The 26,109-nt window shown below is 59.8% G+C and overlaps 3 protein-coding genes across 7 annotated transcripts in view; 2 read left to right on the top strand and 1 right to left on the bottom strand.

Moving 5' to 3' along the window:
- The window catches only part of LOC114484205 (collagen alpha-1(I) chain-like), a 25,785-nt gene extending 20,581 nt beyond the window's left edge, over positions 1-5,204 (top strand). Inside the window, exons 6-7 of the mRNA XM_055079568.1 lie at positions 1,533-1,985; positions 4,800-5,204. Of these exons, the coding sequence (XP_054935543.1) occupies positions 1,533-1,985; positions 4,800-4,988 (642 nt within the window). The 3' untranslated portion in view covers positions 4,989-5,204. The remainder of the gene's footprint in view (positions 1-1,532; positions 1,986-4,799) is intronic.
- Positions 5,205-8,769: 3,565 nt separating this feature from the next.
- Positions 8,770-13,394, bottom strand: HRAS (HRas proto-oncogene, GTPase). 5 transcript variants are annotated; one of them, XM_055079783.1, is made up of 6 exons: positions 13,380-13,394; positions 10,240-10,401; positions 9,912-10,090; positions 9,662-9,821; positions 9,490-9,566; positions 8,770-9,135 (listed from the first exon to the last, which is right to left on the bottom strand). In XM_055079783.1, the coding sequence occupies exons 2-6, from the start codon at positions 10,348-10,350 to the stop codon at positions 9,072-9,074; spliced, it is 591 nt and encodes a 196-aa protein (XP_054935758.1). In that variant the 5' UTR covers positions 10,351-10,401; positions 13,380-13,394; the 3' UTR covers positions 8,770-9,071. The 5 variants fall into 5 exon arrangements, with proteins under 5 accessions (XP_054935758.1, XP_054935757.1, XP_028334784.1 ...); XM_055079782.1 differs by lacking the exon at positions 13,380-13,394 and adding an exon at positions 11,522-11,724; XM_028478983.2 differs by lacking the exon at positions 13,380-13,394 and adding an exon at positions 11,597-11,724.
- A 275-nt stretch (positions 13,395-13,669) lies between these two features.
- The window catches only part of LRRC56 (leucine rich repeat containing 56), a 19,693-nt gene continuing 7,253 nt past the window's right edge, over positions 13,670-26,109 (top strand). The window contains exons 1-5 of the mRNA XM_007108687.3: positions 13,670-13,771; positions 15,580-15,653; positions 16,135-16,325; positions 18,350-18,437; positions 18,966-19,026. Of these exons, the coding sequence (XP_007108749.1) occupies positions 16,149-16,325; positions 18,350-18,437; positions 18,966-19,026 (326 nt within the window). The 5' untranslated portion in view covers positions 13,670-13,771; positions 15,580-15,653; positions 16,135-16,148. The remainder of the gene's footprint in view (positions 13,772-15,579; positions 15,654-16,134; positions 16,326-18,349; positions 18,438-18,965; positions 19,027-26,109) is intronic.

Below are 26,109 nucleotides of genomic sequence, written 5' to 3'. Positions count from 1 at the left end.
AAATATATATATATATATATATATATATATTTTAAAGGGACGACCAGGTACGGCCCCTTCACCTGTGCAGGGGCAGCACCAATAGGCCAGGACATCAGGAGCCTGGGGGGCTGGGCCTCAGGGACCCCTCGCCCATCCCCAGCGCTTTCCTGGCACTTCCCAGGCTTGCAGGCCCCGGGGCCCACCTGCCGGGAAGGCCCCACCCACCCCCCTGCTGCCCATCCCACTTGGCCCAGTGCAGGCACTGGGTCCAGAGATGGACACGTGCCACCTGGAATCAAACTAAGCCCTCCCAGACAGTTGAGGGGGGGACAGAGTCACACAGCAAGGGATAGAAACCAGGGGGAAAAGAGCAAGGAGACACCCATAGAAGCCATGCAAGGAGAAAGCAAAGCCAAACCAGATGAACGACAGGCCTGCATTCACTTGAACCGAAGGACTGAATCCAGACAAGAAACAGGTCTTTTCCCATCGCCCCAGAGAGGTCCCTACTCCTCGCCTGTTCCCACCGCTGAGCGCCCCCTCTCCACCAAGGGCACCCCCAGGTCACATTGCCCGGGAGGGCGCTCTGTGTGCCCAGACCAAGTAAGACCAGCAGCGGAAATGTGACAGTGGTCATGCTTCCACAAGCAACCCAAGGACGGGTAACTGAGAGGCTAAGAATGTGGTGGACACCCACTAACTGTGGGACCACAGCCAGCATCACGCTCAGTCCGGAAGCCCTCAAAGGGCCCCCGGAAACCAGGCAGACACACACAGAGATCAAGATAATATGCGGAGGCCAAGAACGCCCTTCTGTATGAACTTAAAAAGTTCTGAAACGGGAAACATGCATGTCTGTTAGGCCTAAGGGGAGCCCCAAGGATATGTTTTTCGCCTTCTTAACCAGGGGTCTGAGAAGGGGGCTCTGCATTCCTCCTGGGCTGTTTTAGCGTCTGGGTGTTGGGAGCCCGAGCCCCCCAGCAGCCCTCCCGTCCCCGTCCCCGGGGGCCCTGAGTCGGGGTGGTGCCAGATTCACTCTTGGGAAACAAAGAGTGGGTGACGATCCGGGGAGAAGGCAGGGAGCCGCCCTTACTGGCCCCGCCTCGCCCCGCCTCGCCCCGCCTCGCCCCGCCTCGCCCCGCCTCGCCCCGCCTCGCCCCGCCTCGCCCCGCCTCGCCCCGCCTCGCCCCGCCTCGCCCCGCCTCGCCCCGCCTCGCCCCGCCTCTTGGCGGTGGGACTCTGGCGGGGCTCAGGGGACAGAGGCCCAACCGCCCTCTCCGCCTCCCCGCGCACCTGGGAGCCGCCTCCCGGGGGCGCTGTCAGCCTGGGAGGCCCCATGCAGCAGGCGGAGGAGGGGGTACAGCTGGCCAGGACGGTGCCTCCCTAAAGGGCAGGGGTCTGGGCCTTGGACGTGGGCGCGGCTCGTGACCCGCCCTGGCTTCAGAAACGCGCACAATGAGGCTTCTGCAGAAACATCTCAGTTCCCGCGGGCCTCGCAGCGCCCGCTCTGTCCGGCGGTGGTGGCCCTGGGTCCGGGCTCCGCCTGACGCCCGCCCCACCCCTTGGCCCCGCCCACAGAGCCCGAAGAGCAGGCCGGGCTGTACTCCCAGGACAGAAAGCAGATCGACCTGGATGGGAGCCGCACCTTCCGAAACCACATCATGTTCCGGGAGCGCTACGGCATCAAGTGGGCTCTCCCCCGGGGCCCCGCGCGGGGAGTTCGTGGACCTGGGTCTGCAGCTGGGATGGCGGGTGCCCGACCCCCGGCCTGGCGGTGCCGGTTGAGCCTCGAGGGGGGCGCGAGTGAGCACTTGAGGAGCGCGGGCGGCGGTGTGGGGCACGGGATGGGGGGCGCGAGGGGAGAGTGGAGACCGGTCTGGACTGGCTCAACAGGCCCCAGAGGGCCCCGCGGGAGGGGAGGGGCTCCAGGCAGCAGAGACCAGGCTGGACCCGAGCCCAGATGGAACGAATGGAACGAATGCGGTCGGCGGGGTCAAAATGACGCCCCATCTTGACGTTTTTAGTTATATATTTCTGCTGTTTTAGACAATTTCCATCATTTATTTTTTAAAAGTGTGACGAACCCCCAAATTCCATCACCCAGGCCCAACACTAGCGACACTGTCCTGTGTCCTGCGTTCGCCACACACTTGCCCAGCACAGGTGTTTTACAGAGAACCCAAGATGTCTGGCCTCACCCCGTCCCTAGGTTCTCAGTATGCATTTTAAAAACAGGGATTCTTGGGAACTCCCTGGCAGTCCAGTGGTTAGGACTCGGCACTTTCACTGCGGAGTGCCAGGGTTTGATCCCTGGTTGGGGAACTAAGATCCGAAAGCCGAGTGGGGTCTTGCGGGGCGGGGCGGGGGGGGGCGGGGGACAGGACGGGACACAACACAGGGATTCTTTTCTTATGCGTGACCTTGACCCTGTTGCTACACCTGAAGCATTTACTGTAATCCCCTAATATCCAGCCCTAATGGGAGCCCTAATATTGGGTCTCCCAACGCCTCACTCCTTTCTGAACAACCTGTTCCAATCTGGGTAACTGGGTATGGGGCAAAGACCCTGCCGGCTGGGGAGACCTTGTGGGTGGAGAGGAGAGCAGGGTCTGCCGTGACAGGTTCGGGGCGCATATGAATAGCCAACGGATCAAGCTCACTCTGGACCAAGAGATGCCCTTCAGAGCCCTGACCCCAGAGAGAAGAGGGGTCTGGCCAAGACGGCGCTGGGAGCATCAAGGCAGGCATGGGCTGTGCTGCCCGAGTGGTCGCCCTGGACCTCCCATGCTCCTCTCACGACGAGATGCCTCTACCGGGGGGACTCCACGGGCCCGAAGCTGGGAGGCCCCATGTGTGCCTTGGCCCGGAGTGTGGCTGTGTCTCTGCTGACCTCCAAGGCCAGGCCCAGGGCGAGTCAGCCGCCGGTGGCCCTCAGAACCTCCATCACCCCACAGCCACCAGGTTGCAGGCCTCACACAGACAGGGGCCCAGGGTGTGAGGATAAGCCTGTGGGCCCCGCAGTCCCACCACCCCTGCCCATCTGCAGGCCTGGGCACAAAATCAGGGCGCTTTCCTGTAATGCACCAGAATGTAAATATCTTAGGCTTCAGGCCCAGCCACTGTTGTCTGAGAACACAGCCTGTTGGATACACAAACAAGTAAACATGGCTGTGTCCCAACTTCTGGTTCCATCTTGAACCTCTGGCTTGTTTGCAGGGCAACTCACTTGTTGCATTAGAAAACCAGAACGCCAGGATGGGGTGAGGCCTTGGACACTGGGAAAGAGGCCGGTCAGGTGAGAGAGAAGACACCTATGAGAGAAAGAACTGTATCTAAATGTAAAACTTTCATTCTGCAAGACACTGTTAAAAGGATGAAAAAGCTACAGAGTGGAAGAAAATATTTGCCAATCATATATCTAATTAAGGACTCATGCAGAATAAGAACCAAAGTGCTGGCAAGGACGTGGAGCCACAGGAACTCTCATCCAGCACTGGTGGGGATGCGAATGGTGCAGCCACTGTGGGGGACAGCTGGGCGGTTTCTTACAAAACTGCACATACTGGGACTTCCCTGCTGGCACAGTGGTTAAGAATCCGCCTGCCAACGCAGGGGACATGGGTTCCATCCCTGGCCCGGGAAGATCCCACATGCCGTGGAACAACTAAGCCCATGCGCCACAACTACTGCAAGGACGTGGAGCCACAGGAACTCTCATCCAGCACTGGTGGGGATGCGAATGGTGCAGCCACTGTGGGGGACAGCTGGGCGGTTTCTTACAAAACTGCACATACTGGGACTTCCCTGCTGGCACAGTGGTTAAGAATCCGCCTGCCAACGCAGGGGACATGGGTTCCATCCCTGGCCCGGGAAGATCCCACATGCCGTGGAACAACTAAGCCCATGCGCCACAACTACTGAGCCTGTGCTCTAGAGCCCGTGAGCCACAACTACTGAAGCCCGCGTGCTCTAGGGCCCACGTGCTGCAGCAATGAAGACCCAATGCAGCCCCAAAAAAACCACTACATATACTCTCACCATGTGATCAGCAATGATGCTCCTTGGTATTTACCCAAATGAGCTGGAAACTTAAACCCACATAAAACCTGCATGCAATATTCACTGCTCTGTTCGTGATTGTTAAAAACTGGAAGCAACCAAGATCATCTTCCTCGAGGGAATGGATAAACCGTGGGATTCCATGAGATGGACTTTGATTCAGGGGCACACAGGAACAAGCTATTGATTCACTCAACAGCATGGATGAGTCTTAGACATATTTTGCTCAGTGAAGGAATCAGACCCACACATGACTCCATCCACAGGGCATTCTGGAAAAAGCAGAGCCCCGGGAGGGTGGGATCTTAGGCTGGAGAACGGATGCGGCGGCCCCGCCCGTGTGCGGAAACCCGAGGGGCTGTACATCCCAGAGGCTGAATTGTAATGTGTGCAAACTGAAAAAATAAAGAAAATAAAAACTTGTCAAACTCTGTACCTGGGATATTTATATTTCATTGCACGTAGACTTTAGCCCTGAAACTTGAGTTTTGACCCTAAAACTGCTGCGTTATTAATCAGGAACGTGGTGGGAGGAAGGTCCCCAGTAATCAGAGCTCTGGGGCCCCGGGAGGCAGCTCCTGCTCCACCTGCTCCTTCCAGAACATTCCCTCGAGGAACACCAGCTGAGAGGGCCCCATGGGCTGCCCACAGTGGGGTCTTGCTCAGGGGCTCTCCGGCCCAGAGGGCATCTCAGGTGGCCCCTCCAGGGCAGTGTGGGCTCGGCCAGGCGGGAGCCCATGCAGGAGGTGAGGTGGTAGTGTGGAGGGGGGCAGAAGAGGCCTCCGGGTGGGTCCTCCATGCACATCTGGCTCCTGCAAGAGGTGGGCTGCTGCCAGGGCATGAACCAGGTCACGGCCATCCTGCTGATGTTCCTGAGCGAGGAGGACGCCTTCTGGGCGCTGGTCCAGCTGATGACTGACAAGAAACGCGCCATGCGTGGCAGGTGACCACCGAGGACAGCTGGGAGAGCCTCAGGGCCAGGGGTCTCCCTGCAGAGCTCCCCCGGCAGTGGGCTGGCGGGGACCTGGGCCCAGTCCATCTCCCCATCGGCGAAGGGCACTGGCTCCCCGCGCTGCCCTCTGGGTCCTAGAGCCGCGGCCCTCGTTCCCGGCCTCGTCCAGGCAACTCTCCCTTCCCTGCTGCTCCTCCTGCCTCACACCTGCCTCCCCCCAGCGCCCTCCGAGCCCACGGCCAGACGAAGCCCCGGTGGCAGCAACACCCCCTCCCGCGCCCCCAGCCTGGCTGCCAAGCCTAGGAGAGGGCCAGGCACAGCCCCGTCACCCACCCCGTGGGCCGCACTCCCTGCCCCTCTGTACTGGGTCCCCCACCCCCCGCTGTGGCCAGGGCAAGTGCCAGGGCCGGACGCCTGCCCACCCCTCAGCCCAGGGCGCCAGCCAAGCTGGGCCTCCGGGAGCAGGGCCTCTGCCCCGGCCTCACAGGCTGTCCTGCCTGGGAAGAGCATGTCCAGCCAGGGGTCAGGAGGGCCCTGCACGCTGGGGTCACCGCCGGGGACGGTACTCAACCCTCAGTGGACACGGCTCTGACTTGTGGCGGTCCGGGGGCTCCTCAGGCTTCTTCATCCCGGGGTTCCCAAAACTGCTGAGACTCCAGGCCCATGAAGAGCACATTCTAGGCAGAGCCCTCCCCCAGCAGCGGCGAAACCTGGTGAGTAGAGGCACCGCCCCCACCCCCCACAGAGGCGCTCTCCCACAGCCACGGCGGGGGCTTGGCCCCCTGCAGGCTTCCTTCTCCTCCTAGGGGGGGTCAGCGGCGAGCTCGGGCCGAGCCGGCCCCCGGCAGCACGGCCACCTGGGCCCTGGGGGCAGCTGCCCGGCGTCCCGAAATAGGGAGCTTTCCGGCCGAGCACGCACGCCCTGAGCCCCTGTGCCCTCCAGCAGCACGAGGGGCAGGTGTCCACGGGGACTTACACCACCCAGTGGTTCTTGCAGTGCTTCATCGACCGGGTAAGGCTGCCCAGGAGGCCGAGTCCCAGAGGTGCTCCCTGGCCCCCCTCCTGATGCCTGGGGAGGACCCAGCACCCCCCCCCAGACATGCCACGCCCCTCCCGAGGGGCGTCCGGGGGGCAGCCCAGAGCCCTCCTGGCAGGCGCAGGGCATCTCGAAGTCCCAGCCGTTTCTGCTCTGGCTCCCATCAGAAGGCTGGGTCAGCCCGGGGCGGGGGGCGGGGGGGGCAAGCCAACGTTCTGCTCCACTGAGGTGTCCCCACCGAGCGTGGGACAGTTTCTGTCGCCCCCAGACTAGGGGTCGTGCTGGCCAGGCCCTCAGGACCTTGAGTCCCGGAGCCATGACCCCACCGGGATGAGCCCAGCCAGACGAGGAGCTGCAGGACCTTGTCTGATGCAGCCCGGGCGGACTGCAGGGGCCGGAGGCCGGTGGCGGGTTCTTACCCTGTGCTGGGACCACCACCGTGCCCTGCTCAAGCTGCCCCTCCTGGGCCTGCTGTCCCCAGACCCCCTTTTCGCTCACCCTGAAGCTCCGGGATGCCTACATCCTGGAGAGCAAGCACGTGCTGACGGCCACGGTGTGCGCAGTCCTCAAGGTTCCCGAGCGCAGAGTGCAGGCCGCAGAGGAGGCAGGCCGGCCGGCACAGGAGCCCAGAGGCCGCCCTCTGGAGCGCGCCCTTGGCAGCAGCCCTGCCCACGGCTCTCCCGGGCACAGCAGACCCCCAGGGGTGGTGCCCAGCGGAACACAGCCACCGCCCACGGGAGGTGCCCCAGGGTGGGGGGCTGAGTCTTCCCGGCGGGGGCCCCGCTGGCCCGATGGCATCCGCACCCCCAGAACGCCTCCGGAAGCTGCCCCTGGAAGGCCTGCGGCAGTTCCTGCAGGACACGCTGTCCCGGGCCTGGGCCCTGGAGGACGGCGCGGTGCTCAGTCGGCTGCAGGCCTCGACGGCCGAGCTACGCAGGCTGAAGCGGGACCTGCTTCTCGCAGGTGCACTCAGCAGCAGAGTCTCCTCCGGAGTCACACTCCGGGGCGGTGAGCGGGGGTGGGGCGAGCCCCGGGCCTTCCTCCGCACCCCCGTCCGTCTACACTTCTGCTCTGAGACTTGGCCGAGCAGGCCGACAGCCAGGGCTCAGCAGCCCGGAGAGCTGTTCTCAGCATTGGGCTGGGGCGGCCATGCAGGGTCCCACGGGCCCATCCTGCGCAGGCCCAACGGCCTGGTCGAGAAGCTGACCTGGTCTGTTCATTTCCAGCAAAACCTGAAGCGTTCCCCACGAGGCCCCTGGGCCTGAAGCGACCCGCCCCAGCCCCCAGGCCTCTCCTTACCCCTCCCAGCATCAAGACGCTCCCCGGAGAAGATGGGCTGGCCCTCCCTGGCCCACCTGCCCAGCGCGAGCAGCCTGGCCCCTCGCCCGGCCCGGCCCGGCCGTCCTGAAGGCCGAGGAGCGGCAGCACGAGCGGGCCACGGCCGCAGGCCTCCCGCTGGGGGCCCCGGAGGCTCCGAGTCTGGCCTGCCCGTCCCCAGCCCAGGACGGTCCTCAGGATCAGCTGCGGCCACAGTGATGGAACTCCCTCCCAAGGCTCTCAGTGAACCGTGAGGCCACAGGCAAGTGGCCCCCAGACATCGGCTTTGAGCCGGAATGCTGGGTCCTCTCCCCTTCAGCACCTGCCTGGGCCACCCCCAGGGCCACACGACAGGCACGGCCCTGCAAACCCACTGAGGTCCCAGGCACTGGCTCTGCCCAGCCCACTGAAGATGGCACTGCCAGGCCCACGACACCCCACCTGCCCTGTGGCAACAGCGGCCAGCACCCCTCCCGGGGCAGTGACCAGCACGGCCACGATGGAGCCGGGGCAGTGCCCCAAGAGCAGCCCCGCACGTCCCCACAAGCCCCGGCCTCTGCGTCCACAAGGGAGCTGGACACAGGAGCCTCCAGAGGACAAGGTCACCGTGAGCGCAGTGACCCCGAGGCCCCAGGAAGCCAGCGAAACGCCCCGCTGCTTCACGCTGGCCTTCCTGGAGGACAGGACCCCTCACACGGCACAAGGCCCTGACCCAGAAGCGCCTGGCCTGGCCCGACTGGGGCCCCGGGAAGGCAGGGGCGCCGTGAGCGCCTCGACAGTTGGGATAATGGCGAAAGGGGCCGCCCTGGCCAGTCCAGAGTCCGGCCCAAGGCACGGTGAGCCCTCTCGGAGCTGCGTGTGGCCGCCTGGGGCCCGCATGGGCCCCACAGGCCGCTGTGGTGACCTGAGGTGGCCCTGGGAGCCACAGGCCACCTCCAACGAGGGGATGGCAGGGGCCAGCGGGCCAGCCTCACACACGAGGAGGCAGGGCCAGCCAGACGCCGGACCCCATGCAGCCACCTGGTCCCCACGGGGCAGAGCAGGCTGCGCCGGAGCCGACAGGCTGTGTCCCTTCCTCTGCCTAAGTCAGCTACTGCCTTCCGGGGTCCCCAAAACTCGGGAGATACGACCCCACCCGGAGTGCGAAGAAGCCCGCGCCCCCCAGCCGTTCCCTACGAAGGCCTCCCTCCCAGGGAAGGGGCAGTCTCTGGCCTCGGTTTCCCCCTTGCTGGTTAAAGGTGAATAAAGTCTCGTGTGCTAAGTGGTAGACGGGCTGGTTCTCACAGCACCCAGAGGCCTCCAGAGGATGCATCCGGGGCCCCCAGAGGCAGAGAAGCTGCCGGATGCACGAAGCTGAGGTTCCCGCATGCCTCCTGGGGGGTCACTCGCACCGCAGCCTCCCGGCCTCAGCCAAATGCCAGGGTCAAGACATGAAATAATTTACTGCGACTCAGCCTGTGCCCACTGGGCCAGGACGGGGCTGGAGGAGAGTGACAACTGGGGGCCGCCGGCGTCAGTTCACGACAGTCTGTGCAAAGCGTCCCGGGAGGCCCGCGGTCACTCTGTCCACCGACCTGGGCTGGCCAGGCTCTGGCGGCACTTCCTCCCTTCCCTGCATCCTTAGCCCGCGTCTCATCCGGCACCTCCACACCCCGCACCCACGCTGCTGTCAGGAGAGCAGGCACCTGCAGCTCAGGCAGCCCGGGCCGCCCTCGTCAGGCGGGCTCAGCTTGCGCGCCTTGTGCTGCCGGATCTCGCGCACCAGCGTGTAGAAGGCATCCTCCACGCCCTGGGAAGAGGAGGCCAGCTCAGGGGGGGGACCACTGCCTCGGCCTCGAGCAGAACCCCAGCCCCTTCTCCACCCCACTCCGCAAACGGGGAGCTGGACCCTGCTCTTCTCTGGCCCCAGGGCCACCCCGTTGAGAGGCCTGTCCTCAGCAGCTCCCCCACAGCCCGCTGAGGGGCTGGGGCCGACCAGGACCCGTGGGGCAATCTGGGGGCACAGGGGCGGGGGCCCCAGGGTCACCGCTCCGGTCTGGCTCAGGGCAGCTCTCTCCGGGGACCTCCACCTCCCCCGGGAGCTGTGTCGGCCCAGACCCGGGCCCTGGCCTCCCTCGCTGCCCTGCCATCCGGGGAGACTTACAGCGAGAGGGGCTGCTGGGTCACGGGGGTCCCGGAGGGTCCCAGAGGGTCCCGGAGCTGGAGCCAGAGCCAGAGCGGCTGCCCTGCGTCAAGGGAGAGGGGGCAGTGAGTGCGGCTCCCGGGCGGGGTGGGGCGGGGCCCTGGCTGGCTGCAAGGGCAGGGGGCCCGCTCACCTGGCGCGTCTTGGCCGACGTCTCGATATAGGGGATGCCGTAGCTGCGGGCGAGGTCCTGGGCCTGCCGAGACTCCACGGTGCGCGCGGCCAGGTCACACTTGTTCCCCACCAGCACCATGGGCACATCGTCCGAGTCCTTCACCCGTTTGATCTGCTCCCTGCAAGAGGGAAGGCGTGAGCCGGCGGGCAGGCTGCCCGTGGCCGCTGAGGGAGGACAGGAGGCCCCTGAGGGCTGGCAGGCAGCTCACCTGTACTGGTGGATGTCCTCGAAGGACTTGGCATTGTTGATGGCAAACACACAAAGGAAGCCCTCCCCGGTGCGCATGTACTGGTCCCGCATGGCGCTGTACTCCTCCTGGCCCGCCGTGTCCAGGATGTCCAGCAGGCAGGTCTCCCCATCGATGACCACTTGCTTCCGGTAGGAGTCCTGGGGAGGATGCTGCTTAGAGACAGCCGGCCCTCCAGGGATGGGACCCTCCCTCGCGCCTCTCGTGCCCCCCAGGACCTATGACGAAGAGACCCCCTCCTGCAGGGTTGGCGGAAGACAAGCCCGTGTCAGGAGCCAGGCCACCTCACCTCTATGGTGGGGTCGTACTCGTCCACAAAGTGGTTCTGGATGAGCTGGATGGTCAGGGCGCTCTTCCCTACGCCTCCAGCGCCCACCACCACGAGCTTATACTCCGTCATCTCTCCTCAAAGGACCACAGCACGAGGCACTGCAGAGGTCACCTGTCCCACCTGCCGAGGAAGCGGCACTCAGCACGGCCAGACCACGCAGGGCAGGCCCGCTGAGCTCCCTGGGCCAGCCTGCCCAGGCCCGGCCTGCCCTCTGGGCCTGGACATCCAAGTAACAGGGGCGGCAGCCAGCATGGGGGCCCAGCCGCTCACCTGTGGCATCTCCAGCCCAGAGGTGGGAGGACCCCCTCCTGCCTCCAGCTGCATTTAATGACTGTATGAGAGAAGCAGGGAGCCGGCCCCCCAGAGGCAGGGCTGACAGCTGAGAGCGTCTCCCAAGCATGCACCCGAATTAGAAGCTGCTGGGTAGGCAAGAAGCCTGAACTGGAAGCGCCGTGGGCTGAGGTTACCAGCGCCCCCATGAGAACAGGCCTCGCCACAGTGGCGGGCACAGCAGCGTGCCCGGACAGGCTGGTGGCAGCCGACAACCGGCTCCAGGCCCCCCTACCCCCGGGCATGCTGGTGCATTTGACAAGTATTCACTGAGCACCTACTACATGCCAGGTACTGCTCCAGGCACAGGATGACGAGCAGACAGAAAGTACCCCTGCCTTGGCAGGTTCGGGCTACGCTCCAAAGAAAAAATCCACATAAAGGAAAAATAAAGGAAAACCCACGGGGCCCCACTGCCAGAAGAACTTCGGAGAACATAAGGAAGGTGAGGAGGCGGGCAGGGGGCCAGGACTCCAGGAAGCAGAAGCTGATCACAGGAAAAGACCCAAACGAGGTGTGGAAATAAGGAGACAGGTGAGAAGAAAAAAGGGCCTGGGGCCAAGCCCCCTAACTGGGGTGCCCCCAACTCGTGATGCTTAAAGAAGGGATGCCCTTGTGGGGACAGTAGGCAGTGACTTCCTAAACCTCAGATTCGTCTGGTGTATGTGATGGCCGCCCGGTGCCCGAGCTCTTCGCAGGGGTCCTTGGGTCTCCGGCGGGTAGGAGACCCCGCCTAGCGCCATGGTCACGGGCGGGCCTCCGCTCGGGGACACCCAGCGCACTTGTGGGGCCCCGGAAGACAGGGCCCGGGACACGGAGCCGAAGGGGTTGGCCTGGGTGAGGCAGAGCGGACCAGCCGCCGCCCGCAACCCCCGCCGCAGCACCCCGCCCGCCGCCGCCCGCGGCTCACCTGCGCCCCCGCGCGCCCTGCGAGGACAGCAGGCCCCCCGCCCGGCCCGGCCCTTGCCGCCCCCGCCGCACTCACCGCTCACTGGCACGACTGCCCCCGGGGCCGGGGCGGGGGCGGCGGCGGGGGCCGGGGTCGGGGCACTTGGCTCGCCCGTCGCATGGGCTCCGTCCGCGGCGGGTGCGGCTCGGGCTGCGGGCGGCGGACACCCGACCGGGCCGCACACGCCCCGCCCCGCGCCCGTCCGTCAGACCGGCACAGCCTGCCATTGGCCGCGCGCGCCGGGCCCCGCCCTGCCCCACCCCCGGTTGGCCGAGAGGCCCGCCCGTCAGAGGCCTCGGCCGGGCGGGGCTTCCGGGAGCTGTGCGGAGGGCGGTTCCCGCCTGGCTGGGCCTCGTGGGCTGCGGCCTGCGGGGTTGGCTCCGCTGGGGATGGGGTCCGGGGGTGACAACATCTCCGGAGACTGCCTGGACTCTCCCGGGAACAGGCGGGACTCGCGGGGAGATAGAGACCCCGCGGCGAAGCGGGTCCGCGGCCGGGTGTGGACTGGGGCGGGGTCGCCGATGTCCGACTCGAGCCCCTGCGCCGCTCTTGGAGCCCAGCGCCGGGCCTCTGGGCACCTTCACGGCGCGCACAGCTGCACCCACGCCCCCCTAGGCCGTCCCTGCGCCGTGCCGCGCAGCACACCGTAGGGGTTCCGGAGCGGAGGGGACAGCCCGAGGGCTGAGCCTCAGGGAGGGTGGAGCCCGCGGGGTCAGCACCGCAGGCTCCCCTGGACCCGAGGCCGGGGAAAAGCGGAGGGGCTGCCGGGACGAGGGTCAAGTGCAGGTGGCTTCGGAAGGGGCTCCTCCCGGCTCCCAGGACGCCTGGCAGGTTCGGCGGGGTCCTTGGGCGCGGCTCAGCCATGCGCCCAGGGCCAGGCGGCGCAGGGTGCCTCGGCTGGGCGGGGACGTCTGAGCCCGCGGAGCAGCGAGTCCGTCTCAATCTTTTTACCCAGTGTCGGGGGTCTTGTTTTTCACTTACGTAGTGCGCAGCCCCTCCCCGGGCTCCGCAGAGGGCCCTTGTCCCGCGCTCCCTGATCTCCAGCTTCCCCCAATTTCGGCAGGCCCTGCATTCTACCCGCCCACCCAGCTTCCCCAGAGCCCGCAGCCCAGCCCTGCAGAAGCTCACCGTGAGGTCCAAACGGTACCCAGGAAATCCAACCCAAAAGCTGCCATAGGGGGTTGAATTGAAGACTCCCCCACCCCAAGCATAAATATGCACATTGTATCTCCTTTAGAGACTCTCAGAAGTACACGATTTAACATTTTGAAAAATTTCAAAGTAACGCATAAACATTCTCCTTGTTTATAAGAAAGAATGGTGCATTACACGTAAGGCCAAACCTCCCCCTCTGCTCAGCCGGCACCCCCTTCCATTCCTACCCCTTCCGCGCCGTTCGGCCCCCTCCCGTGCCGGCTGCGTGCTGTTCCCCAGGAGCTCACCCCACTGCAAGCCTTGACCTCGGCGGGCCCCTGGGGGGCCGCCCCCGCCCCAGGCACGGCGCCGACCCCACGTGCCGTGGCTGTGTCCGGTTGGCCGTCCCGCGCACTGCGCCGCGGCCACGACGGAGCCTGGCTCGCGCCTGACGCGCGTAGACGCGAAGTAAAGGCGGATAAGTGAAAACGGGTGACGGCGGCTCTCGCCGGCGCGGACACCCTGGACTCCCCTCCTGGAGTCCAGGTCTGCATTTCCCTCGTCTTCAGAGGGTCCTTTCCCAAGGCGCTTCCTTTAAATCCCGCAGGGCCTTGGCCTCAGGGACGACCCGACACGGGCGCCTACCACCTGAGAAAGGTGGACGCGAGTCTCCACCCCAGACCACCTTTGCGGAAGCCGACACCTGGCCTGCCTGCGCCCAGCCGTCTCGACCGCGTCTCACCTCCCCAGCTTCCCTCCCGGCCCGAGGGGCGCTCCCGCGCGTGCGGGGCGGGACACGCGCGAACCCCCCAACCTGGTTGGCCGCCGCCTCGCCCGCCCTCCTGCCGGCCCTAGCAACCGTTGCTAAGGGGCGTGGCTCGGCCTCGCGGAGCCGGAAGATTCCCGCGGCTCATGAATATTTGCAGATTCAGAGGAGGCCCCGCCCCCGTTGCCTTGGCGCCCAGGCCCCTCAACCCCGCGGCCGGAAGAACAACCCCAAGTTGAAGAGAGCGCCCGGCGAAGGAGGGTCCCCGGGACCAAGCCCCCGAGGCTGGGGCACCGGGGCCGACCCCTCAGGTGAGAGCCGAGCGCGCCTTTGGGTCCGGGGCCGCAGGCCTCGCTGTCTCCTCCCGTGTCGTGGCGGGGGCGGGGCGCGGAACTGAGGCCGGGGATGTAGCAGAAAGACAGTGAGGTCCCAGTGATGCCCCAATTGTCAGATCTGGTCCCCTGGGGACCCATCCCACAACCCCTGGCCCTGCTGAGCGTCTCGCGGTCACCGGGACAGGAGGGACCCCAAGCCCTGCCTAGGGACCCACTCTGGGAGTTTCCATGATGGGGACCTAGGAGGGGAGAGGCCCTACCCTCAGAAGGGATAGCAGGTGGAGGGGACCCAAAGAGGTGATGAGCCCGGCCAGGAGCTGGTGTTAGTCTGGGCCGTGGAGAGAGAAAGGCCGCCACATTTCCAACTTCGGGGGTTCACGGAGTGGCAGGGCACGATGGGATCAGGGCCATGAACAGTGTGGACGGGTCCAGGCCAGTGAGTAGATGTGAAGGGATAGTGTCTCAATGGGAACCTCAGCCTCCAACCCAGGCCCTGCTCCTTGGACCCCAAGACCTTTTGGTTAATCTGGACCCATACTCTGGGCCTAGTCACGGGCAGGACCTCAGGTCAGCTGTTCTCAGGCGCAGAGGGAAGAGGGTGGCCCACTGGCGTCCCAGGCCACAGCTCGGCCAGCCCATCCCTTTCCCAGAGCCCAAGGCCGGCAGCCCTGGGGTAGGCGGGGGCAGCATCTTCCTAGGGGGCCCTGTGCTGGGGTCCTCCTTTGAGGCTTAGGGCCTTTCACCAGCTGGAGAAAGGCAGGCCGCAGAGGAACTTTTGGAAAGAAATCCTGGCCAGAAATTCCGTGAGGCTCTTCGTGAGGCTCCCCTGCATGGCCTTCACCTCCTTGGGTCCTTGGTGTGTGGTCACTTTCCAGACAAGGGCACGTGGAGCCCGGGCAGCTTGTCCCAAGGCCCAGCACTCCCTCCCACCCTCTCTGTCAAAGGCTAGCTGACCACCCCTGCCCCGGGGAGGAGGAATCCTGACCATCCCCAAGGGGTGATAGACAAGAACAGTGGCCAGAAGCTGCATCTGCCACATTCACTGATTTTGGGAGGGATATTCTTGAGCCCCTGTTCTGCACACTGGACATGGCAGGGGAGTGTCCTGCCCACACAGAGCTCACTTGCTGTTTCAGGCAAGGCACTCACTCAACTGAACCGAGGGCTGTAGAAGGGGGTCGGTCTTAGCAGGTAGTAAGTCCAAGCAGGTCCTGAGGGAGCACAGGGGTGGGGGTCGGCGAGGCCCTGATCCAAGGTGGAGGGAAGAAGCCAGGATTTCCATACAGGCTTCTGGCTCTACCCTCAGAGATGATTCCAGGGTCTGGGGCCAGGCACAGGCATCTGTGTCTTTAAGGAGCAATGCCAGGTGAGCCTGGTGCAGGTGGACCACCTCCTGTGGGCCTGGGGGTAACGCCCAAGAGGGACAGGGTGCCTGGGAAGCCAGCCCACAGGGGATGGTCCAGAGCAACAGGCCTGGGACCCCTTTTGGAGAGAGAGGGTGGAGTTGGGGATGGAGGGAAGTGGGGATTTGAATGAAGACCAGGCATTCGCATTGGATGGACCCAGAGGGACCCTAGCGTCGGTCACCCATATGGCTGTCTTCCCAGTCAGTTGGGCCAGCTGCCCCATCAGGATGTTTGTAAGGACCTAAGGGCCAGGCCCCAGGCTGACAGCCCCACACCTCTGCACCTGCTCACTTCTGGTCCCTGTGACCTTGGCCCAGCCTGTCCCAGGTCCCTCGAGCATGGTGACCTGGCCAGGAGGCCAACCTGTCTCTCTCACAGGTGCCGCCTGGGGCCACATGCTGCCCTCTTGCCCAGATGTTTGACCCACGGTGGGAAAAAGCAGGTGCCTCCAGGTGAGGGGGTCTCAATGGGCACAGGGGTGGGGGGGAGTGCCTGAGACCCTGGTCCTGAGCCCCCCAGGGTGGGAGACCATCAGGTGGAGAAGGACACACAGCACAAGGCCTGAGGCAGAGGCTTGCTGCTGATTACAGCAGCAAATGGGCGAATGGGACCTCGAGGCAGCCCCCCCGCCAGCCTACCTGGGACCTCAGAGGGTAGGCCGGAGCTGGCAGCCCGCATGGACCCTGAAGGATGGGCAGAAACGCAGCGAGGGCGGCCTGCCCAGGCGGGGGGTGTGAGCCCAGGCTGAGGGAGGAGACGGCAAGGCCCCCGGGCAGGCTGGGGCTTCACCATTACAGCCTTCTCCGGGCCAGAGGTGGGCTCCGGGGGCTTGCTGTGTGCGTGCATACATCAAGGACTGCACAGGGTCTCGGCTGGGCTGCGGATCAGAGGAAGAGCAGAGGCTGATCAGCTTTGCCCTCTGCCTACACCCAGCAGGTTGGATGTGAATGGACCGGGCCTGGGACGGAGCCCACGGACCTTGGCCAAGCATAGCCAGTGTCCGAGTGCGGGCGCTGTGCTGGCGGAGCCGGCGCAAGCCCCACCCCCAGAGCACGGCCCCGGGCAGCCGAGGGGGCAGCCACAGCGGGCAGCCGCCGGAGGAGCGCCTCTCACCTGCCCGACTGGTGAGTGCTGGGGGCTGCCAGATGCCCACGGCCCGCGGGGGCCCCTGCACCTGCTCCAGCCTTGGGCCGACCCCCGGTGCTTGGTGACACAGACGTCCCCCAGGCATTCGGGCCGCAGAAGGGCCCGAGCCAGGCCCATCCACAGATTTGCTGAGCCCCTACCGTGCGCTGGGCTCCAGGGACCCTCCGTGAACCGGAGAGAAGGCCCCTCATCCCTGTGGGAAACCGGGTGACAGCCCATCCAAGCGCGTGGCGCACAGACTTAGGGAGCCACGAGCAGAGGAGGAAGGCAGGCATCTGCGGGGCGGGGCGTCCTGGGGTCCCACTGACCCACCTGGCGCGGTCGTTGAAGCCTTTCTCCCAAACCTGGGGTGCGGTGGCAGCGCTTCCCACCCCCACCCTGGGGCCCAGCAGGTTCTGCAGAGCCCTCTCGACTGCAGGCTCCTGCCCAGTGACCCCAGAGAGCAGCCCTGCGCCTCCTGGTGACCGGACCCCTTCCCTTTCGGGCCATGCCCCTCGCCCGTCACTGGCCACCCTAAGGGCCAGGCGCTCCCCGGCACCCCTCCAGCCCGCACAAACACTGGCATCCAGGTGAGGGACCCTTGGAGACCCTGGGGTGACGCGCCCACCAACTCTCGGCGGAGGAAGCCTGGCTGCCTGAGGTCCCCACGCACTTTCCTGACCAACTCAGACAAGGGTCCACGAGGCCTGGTCACTGCAGGTGGACAGGACGCTCCCGCCGGCCCCCTCCCCACCCCCCACCAGCCGCCCCTGTGTGTCCGCCCTCCAGCCAGGCCTGCAGCACCCGCAGCACCCAGGGTCCTGGTCCAGCGTGGACCCATCTCGTCAGGCCGCCGACCCCCGCTGCTGCACGGGCTGGGTGCTGGGGACACACCTTGATCCGAGCTGCTCTGTCCACCCTGGGACCTCCCCCTCCCCGACCCAGCTCCTGGCTGCGGAGAGAGGCTGCCTGTGTGAGCGCGGCCCAAGCACCCCAGGACCACCCTTGCTTCCTGACGTACTTGAGTCCAGTGCCCGCCGTGCCAAAGCGTGGCTGCTGAAGCATTTCCCTCGGTCGCTGGAACCGGGGGTCTCAGGCCTCTGTCCTCCCAGACCCTCCCGCATGTAGCCAGCATGTGGCAACTGGTTTCTTGCTGAGGCTGAGTCTCACTGAGTCATCCTAACTCCAAGCCCTTCTTCGTTTTTTCTTTTACTGGTTTGAACTGAGAAGCCATTTTATTTACCAAGCCACGAGGTCCAGGGCCCCTGGGCTCTCTCCACCAGCTCTGAACTCTGCCTTCTGTAAAACCTCATCAAATGCAGTGAACTGTGGCCAGCTCACTCTGCCCACAATTGCCTGGGACCTCTCCACCCCCATCACAGGTTCATTGTGTGCGTCTTCTGCCATTCAGGTTTCTACAGGAGACCCTTTTACCAAAAATGCCATTGTCACATGACCTGGGTCTCCGTCTTTCCAGCTTCAGTAACACTCACGTCTCCCCCTCCACACCAGTCCCCATCCAGTGTCACATCGTTTCATCATTTTTGTTATGGTAGCTATTGGAGCTGGACCTAGGTCCCAAGTTTTGTATGAGTCAGCTATTGCTATAGTGATGCTACGTAACAAACAACCCCCAAACTCATCAGCTTACAGTGCAAGTGTACCGTCCATGGGTTTGAAGGAGGCTGGGGCTTGGCCGTGCTGAGCAGAGCTGGGCTCCAGGCCCCGAGCTGCACTGGGTCTGTTCCATGGGTCTTGTTAGGACACCAGCACACCTCAGGGCACACCCTTCTCTGGCAACGGCCCCACCAGCCACACAGGATCACAATCTCCACTCCTGTCATATCACACTTATCATCCAGCTGGAGCCAGTCGTGGCTGCAGTCAACATGGGTGAGGCAGGGAAACGCCTGCCACCTGCTCCAGCCTTGCAGCCAAAAACAGGAGTTTCACTGGGGGGCAGGGCGGGGTGTGTGTGACTACTGTCCAGCTCTCAGGGCTGACTCCCCACCGACCCCTGCAGCAGGCCCTGGCCCAGGTGGATGACCTCCGACTGGTGAGCGTGCTGGAGCTGTGTGTCAACACCCACGAGAACAGCCTGGGGAACTTTGGTGAGAGCCCCTCCCCGTGCACACCCGCCACCATCACGGCCAGGACGTGCTTGAAGGCTCGGCCTGCTCAGGCCCTGCCCACCAGGCTCTGGTCTTTGGACCACTGCACCCACAGACCTGCCCTGCACCCCGCTCTCCAGGGACTGAGAAACCTCTCCCAGGGCCCTGGGAGCACGGGACACTGGCTGGGGGGGCCGTGCTCTGGAGCCCAGTGTGTGGTCTGGGCGTGCCCGCAGTTCCCCGTGAGAGGCGGCCTGGGGGCGAGACCCGCGCCAGCCAGGCTCCCCTCCCCGCAGTCCCGTGGCCCCGTGGCCTTCCGTGTGCCTCTGCCCCCACGGGATGCCTCCTGCACCCTCCCCTGCTGGCCTGCGTCATTCAAGCCAGACCTCAGACATCAGCATGTGGCCCCAAGGCTGCCCCTGGGCCTCAGAGCAGCCGTCGGGCAGCAGGGGCCGAGGGGCGCTGACGCCTCTGAAGGTGCAAAGGGCGGCAGGGCCTGCGCTGACCCCTCTTCCTGCGGCCCCGCAGGGCTGCACCTGCCCAACCTAAGCCAGCTGAAGCTGAACGGCAGCCGCCTGGGCTCCCTGAGGTGAGCGTCCGCCCCCCGCAGTGGTCACGGGGGAGGGTGTGCTGCCGGCCTGGGTGGGGTCCCGGGCGTCCCACTATCTCCGGCTCCCGGCCCTAACGCCTACCCGTGGTCAGCTGGAGGCCCCGCTGAGGGTGACGCCAGCCACCCGGAGCCTGCAGTCAGGGTCGGGCTGGTCACACCAGGTTTTGTGGCGGACGAGGTCTCCAGGGACCTCCCTGTGGTGCTCGGAAGGCGCCCACTGGCCTTTGGCAGAGGAGCCCCAGCTCGTGAGCCTGGGTGGCTCATCACCGACCAGCTTCTGGATTCGGGGCGTCCCCACACCCCTCACCCCAGCCCAGGGCTGTGTCCCCGTGCTGGTGGGGCCGTAGCTGGGGCTTCAGCCGGCCCCCATCAGCCCAGTGAGACGGGCAGAGGAGCACGGCCGCTGCTGCCCAGCCGGACCTCAGGCCCCACGTGAAACACGACAGCATCTTAATAGCTTAAAAGACAAAATGCAGGGCTTCCCTGGTGGCGCGGTGGTTGAGAGTCCGCCTGCCGATGCAGGGGACGCGGGGAAGATCCCACATGCCGCGGAGCGGCTGGGCCCGTGAGCCGTGGCCGCTGAGCCTGCGCGTCCGGAGCCTGTGCTCCGCAACGGGAGAGGCCGCGGCGGTGAGAGGCCCGCGTACCGCAAAAAAAAAAAAAAAAAAAAAAGACAACATGCAAAACTCAGGACAGATTAAGGTTTTTCCTTACTTTGTCGGGCTGGAAAGAACAAAGCTGAAGTAATATCAGAGTTTATTGGGTGTTTGAACAAAATGGGTGTCAGGAAAACCCTGCTGGGATTTTTTTTTGTATTTTTAAAATAAATTTATTTTATTTATTTATTTTTGGCTGCGTTGGGTCTTCGTTGCTGCACACGGGCTTTTCTCTAGTTGTGGCGAGCAGGGGCCACTCTTCGTTGTGATGTGCGGGCTTCTCATTGTGGTGGCTTCTTGTGTTGCGGAGCACAGGCTGTAGGCGCGTGGGCCTCAGTAGTTGTGGCTCACAGGCTCTAGAGCTCAGGCTCAGCAGTTGTGGCGCACGGGCTTAGTTGCTCCACGGCATGTGGGATTCTCCCGGACCAGGGCTCGAACCCACGTCCCCTGCATTGGCAGGCGGATTCCTAACCGCTGCCCCACCAGGGAAGCCCACCCCTGCTGGTTTGACGTGGCCAGACAGCCATCCTGGGGCAGCGGGAGGCCAGTCCCAATTCTAGAAAGTTCTCCTGATGCTTTAAATGGGCTGTAAGTATCCAGTCATTTCCAGAGGAGATGATAAAGGTATTCATTAAGCAGCCTTGCACGATTTTTCCTATTTGTACTGCTGTTTGTCGAATAAACATCAAAAAGGATTTGAAAAACACCTGAAAGCCTAGAAGTGGAAGCAAAGAAGATCAGAGGCCGCGTGGCCCCCGTAGGCAGGGACAAGCAGGCGGGGATGCCAGCTTCCGCGGCTCCTGCACGGCTCCTGGGCCTGCAAGGGAGGGTCTGGAAAGCAGGCTCTCGGAATTGCCTTTAGTACCGATACATGGTTCAGCAATATTCTGACAGAGACGTCAATACTTTAAGTTAACAAAGACAAAAAAAATCTTATTTACTTCTTCATTATTAAGGCTTACAAATTAGCTCAACGAACAATAAAATATATAGAAAACATATAAAATAAAGAATGGAAACTACAAAGAGAAGTGGAAGGTATAAAATTAAGTATTTGTTACCATTTGTAACAAAACAAAATATTTGATTTCAAAAAAAAATCAATTCCAAGAAAAAATTAAATCATGATTTATCTAAAACGTGTTCTGTTCCTTGATAACGACAGCGAAAAATGTAAGGAATCTTTAAGTTGTCTGTTAGCGAATCCTGAAACTTGGCCAAATGTTGTTTGCAAATCTCCACGGAGTGATAGTAAACAAATATTTGTAAAAGGAAACTAATTCAATGTGACAGTGCAATGAAGCAGTGTTACAGCTTAGCTGATGACAGAGATAGTCAAGACATTAAAACCTCAGGCAGTGTTATGAGGACTGGAAAGTAATTTTCATGTGATGGCTGTCACTTCATCCGAAGCTGAGAGAGAATTCAGCCCCTGAAAGTGTCACTGACGTGAGGACAGATGGGGCTGGTTTCCAGGCCAGCCAGCATCCGACAAGAGCATCCTTCACCAGTACCACTGTGTGGGGAAACCACAGTAACAATCTCTGAAACTCAACAACTAACTTGGAGATCATTAAAATGATTGAAGGGACAGTTCTCACTACAACTTAATCGTGTGTGTGTCCCCTGAAGACTCTCCACCCTTCCTTCTCCCGTGAACTCAGACCATGGTGGCTTTCACTTAAACAGAAACCCCTCATTTTGATTTGTTCCACCCCATCAGTTCTGGCTGGTATTGTGGGTGTTTTTTAGGAGGTTTGTCCACACCCCCAAGGTCTTGGAGATATTCTACTTTTTCTTCTATTCACTTATGGTCTCACTTTTCATTTTTGGGTCTTTAATCCTACTTATCTGTGAGGTTCCTTCCGCTCCTGATATGAGGTGGGGACCCAGTTCTGTTCAGCACCACCTGGTGAGTCGGTTTTCCCAGCATCGTCTACCCCAGGCCCACGCGGACACGCTGGTGGGGTGAAGAGCTCTCTGTCATCACAGTCTTCATTGGCGCGGCTTTGTGTTAATCTGTAACATCTGTTACCCTCATCGTAGTTTTCCGTTTTCCAAACTGACCTAGCTATTCCTGATCACTTATTTTTCCATTTGAGTTTTACAATCAGTTTGCTGGGTTTCACACACCCTTATCTTTCAGGATTTTGTTTTGTTTTGTTTTGGAATTTTAAAAAGTCACATGCTCATTTGGGTTAATTTTTACGTTATATACATCCATGAATATGGTATAGCTCTCCATTCATGTGTGCTTTAACGTTTTTAATAGAGTCTTTAAACTTCTTCTGTAAAGTTTATAAGTTAGAATGCTTTCAGCTGCAAGTTACAGAAACTTGCATCCAACCGGCCTGAGCAGTGAGAAATTGTTTATCCCTTAAGTGCCTAAGGACCATGGGCCAAACCCTGTTCTAAGCACAGAGGATATGTCAGGGAAGAGAACAGGTGAGAATCCCTGTCTCTGAGGGCACACAAGGAGCCTGGTGGTGGCTCACGCAGTCGGTGGCTCCTCTGGATGTGGCCCCCATCCCCATGCCTGGGGCTGCTGCAGCCACGTTGGTGGGGCTGAGGGAGTGTGGTAGCTAGTCTTCTAGGGTTGCTGAACAAAGCACCATGAACCAGGTGTCTGGAACAGCAGAAGCTGACTCCCTCAGGTCTGGAGGCCACGAGTCAAGATCAAGGTGTATCTCCTTCTGAGGCAGAGGGAGAACCCAGCTCACTCCTCGCTCCTGGGGGTTTGCTGGCCACCTTTGACGTTCCGTGGCTTGTAGACTCATCACCTCAATCTCTGCCTTCAGCTCACGTGGCCTTTTTCTCCCTGTGTCCAGATCCAAATTTCCCCTTTTTTTAAGGACACCAGTCATATTGGATTAGGGCCCACCTCACCTCCACCAATTACATCTTCAGAGACCCTGTTTCCACGTTAGGTCACATTCTGAGGTCCTGAAGGTTAGGACTCCAACATATGAATTTGTGGGGTGGGGAGGATGCAATTCATCCCATAACAGGAAACGTGCCTTCCTGTGTCCATCAGTAAGAACAAGAAGGTTCCCAGCATTCTTCTGTGTTTCTTTGGCCAGAACTGTATCATGTATACACTCTCTTACACCAACCACTAGCAAGGGAATGGAATTATGATTGGAGTGGTCTAACCAGGACCCCCACTTGTGCACCTTGCTGCCACTTGGGACAGGGCAGGACACCAGCCTCCTCTGAAGGCAGGGCTCCCTGAAACCAGAACTGAATTAATTCCCACATACTTATAGTATTTTTATAATCATGGATGAGGGCCTGATTCTGCTGTATTCTGTTTGATTGTTGCAAATTTAGAGAAACACTATGTTGATTTAGAATAGATTTTTAAAATTTTTATTTCATTAACTTTTATTGGTGTATAGTTGCTTTACAATATTGTGTTAGTTTCTACTGTACAGCAAAGTGAGTCAGCTATATGTATACATATATGCCCTCATTTTTGGATTTCCTAGAATAGATTTTTTAATTTTAATTTTTATTTATTTATTTATTTATTTTTGCGGTACGCGGGCCTCTCACTGTTGTGGCCTCTCCTGTTGCGGAGCACAGGCTCTGGATGCGCGGGCTCAGCGGTCATGGCTCACGGGCCCAGCCGCTCCACGGCATGTGGGATCCTCCCGGACCGGGGCACAAACCCACGTCCCCTGCATCGGCAGGCGGACTCTCAACCACTGCACCACCAGGGAAGCCCAGATTTTTTAAATCAATAAAACAATTGATTTTTATAAATGGGTCTATTACCTCTGGCAATAGTGTACCTTTGTTTTGTATTTAACATTATTGCCAAACTCTCCTATTAATTCAAATAATTTGTTAATTCAGATGGGTTTCTATATTGATGGTGATGTTATCAGCAAGTTACGAGTGCTATCTTTCACTCAAATCCTCCTGCTCCTTTTTCTTGTCTTATTGCTTTGGCCAGGATCTACTAGCCAGTACGATGTTAGACAGTGGCAATGACAGTAGCAGGCATCCTTGGTTTGTTCCTGGTCTTAACGGGTATGTGTCTGGGTTCCTCTGCATCTATTGATATGATCATGTAATGATAGTTCTCCTTTAGTCTCTTTATGCACTGGATTCCACTGACAGATTTTGTGATGGTAATTCATCCTTACATTCCTGCAGTAACACTACTTGATGAGTTATTTTTAAATCACTGTAACGTTAAAATAATATTTGCTTTGCAATTTTCACATCAGTCTTCATGAGTGATAGTGCTTTAATGCCCCAGTTTGTACTTCTCTGGTCCTGGAATCAAGGACTGACTCAGACGGGGCCCTACCTTTTATTGTTCTCTTCAACTGCTTAATTTTTTGAAACTTCCTGTACAAGAAATTATTGTGGAAGATAGAGATTGTCTATTCCATGATAGATCTTATTTTTAAAACTGATCCAGATCTGGGGACTTGGCGGGGGTGGGGGGAGGGTTTAACCAGGACCCCCACTTGTGCACCTTGCTGCCACTTGGGACAGGGCAGGACACCAGCCTCCTCTGAAGGCAGGGCTCCCTGAAACCAGAACTGAATTAATTCCCACATACTTATAGTATTTTTATAATCATGGATGAGGGCCTGATTCTGCTGTATTCTGTTTGATTGTTGCAAATTTAGAGAAACACTATGTTGATTTAGAATAGATTTTTAAAATTTTTATTTCATTAACTTTTATTGGTGTATAGTTGCTTTACAATATTGTGTTAGTTTCTACTGTACAGCAAAGTGAGTCAGCTATATGTATACATATATGCCCTCATTTTTGGATTTCCTAGAATAGATTTTTTAATTTTAATTTTTATTTATTTATTTATTTATTTTTGCGGTACGCGGGCCTCTCACTGTTGTGGCCTCTCCTGTTGCGGAGCACAGGCTCTGGATGCGCGGGCTCAGCGGTCATGGCTCACGGGCCCAGCCGCTCCACGGCATGTGGGATCCTCCCGGACCGGGGCACAAACCCACGTCCCCTGCATCGGCAGGCGGACTCTCAACCACTGCGCCACCAGGGAAGCCCAGATTTTTTAAATCAATAAAACAATTGATTTTTATAAATGGGTCTATTACCTCTGGCAATAGTGTACCTTTGTTTTGTATTTAACATTATTGCCAAACTCTCCTATTAATTCAAATAATTTGTTAATTCAGATGGGTTTCTATATTGATGGTGATGTTATCAGCAAGTTACGAGTGCTATCTTTCACTCAAATCCTCCTGCTCCTTTTTCTTGTCTTATTGCTTTGGCCAGGATCTACTAGCCAGTACGATGTTAGACAGTGGCAATGACAGTAGCAGGCATCCTTGGTTTGTTCCTGGTCTTAACGGGTATGTGTCTGGGTTCCTCTGCATCTATTGATATGATCATGTAATGATAGTTCTCCTTTAGTCTCTTTATGCACTGGATTCCACTGACAGATTTTGTGATGGTAATTCATCCTTACATTCCTGCAGTAACACTACTTGATGAGTTATTTTTAAATCACTGTAACGTTAAAATAATATTTGCTTTGCAATTTTCACATCAGTCTTCATGAGTGATAGTGCTTTAATGCCCCAGTTTGTACTTCTCTGGTCCTGGAATCAAGGACTGACTCAGACGGGGCCCTACCTTTTATTGTTCTCTTCAACTGCTTAATTTTTTGAAACTTCCTGTACAAGAAATTATTGTGGAAGATAGAGATTGTCTATTCCATGATAGATCTTATTTTTAAAACTGATCCAGATCTGGGGACTTGGCGGGGGTGGGGGGAGGGGTGTTAATCACTGTTTAATTTCTTTAGCGGTTATTAGTCTCGTTTTCTTTCTTTTGGCACTAGCTTTATCTAGTTTTCAAGAATGTTGGTATATAGTTTGTTCATAATGGTTTTTGTTGTTTTAAATTGCTGCTATAGCCATAATTATCCCTCTTTTTTAGTTCCATACATTTATTTGCATTGTCCCTCTGTTCATCCTTGATCAGTCCTGCCAGAGGATTGTCTATTAAGTTTTTAAAGAATCAGCACTGGGCTCTGTTAATCTTCTCTAAGGTTTTTCTAGTTATTACTGGTTCTATTCTAATCTTGATTACATCTTTCCTTCGTGTTCTTTTGTTATTTGCTGTTGTTCTTTTTCTGGCTCCTTGAGCTGAATGCTTAGCTTAATTGTGCTACTCCTTCCAGTTTTTTTGATAAATGTATTTAAAGATCTAACTTTCTCGGGCTTCTCTGGTGGCTCAGTGGTTAAGAATCCGCCTGCCGGGCTTCCCTGGTGGCACAGTGGTTGAGAGTCCGCCTGCCGATGCAGGGGATGTGGGTTCGTGCCCCGGTCCGGGAGGATCCCACATGCCGTGGAGCGGCTGGGCCCGTGAGCCATGGCCGCTGAGCCCGCGCGTCCGGAGCCTG

Source organism: Physeter macrocephalus, chromosome 18, assembly GCF_002837175.3.
Source record: "Physeter macrocephalus isolate SW-GA chromosome 18, ASM283717v5, whole genome shotgun sequence".
Lineage (NCBI taxonomy): Eukaryota > Metazoa > Chordata > Mammalia > Artiodactyla > Physeteridae > Physeter > Physeter macrocephalus.
Note: the sequence above shows the minus strand (reverse complement) of the source record. Positions and strands in the feature narration are given on the sequence as shown.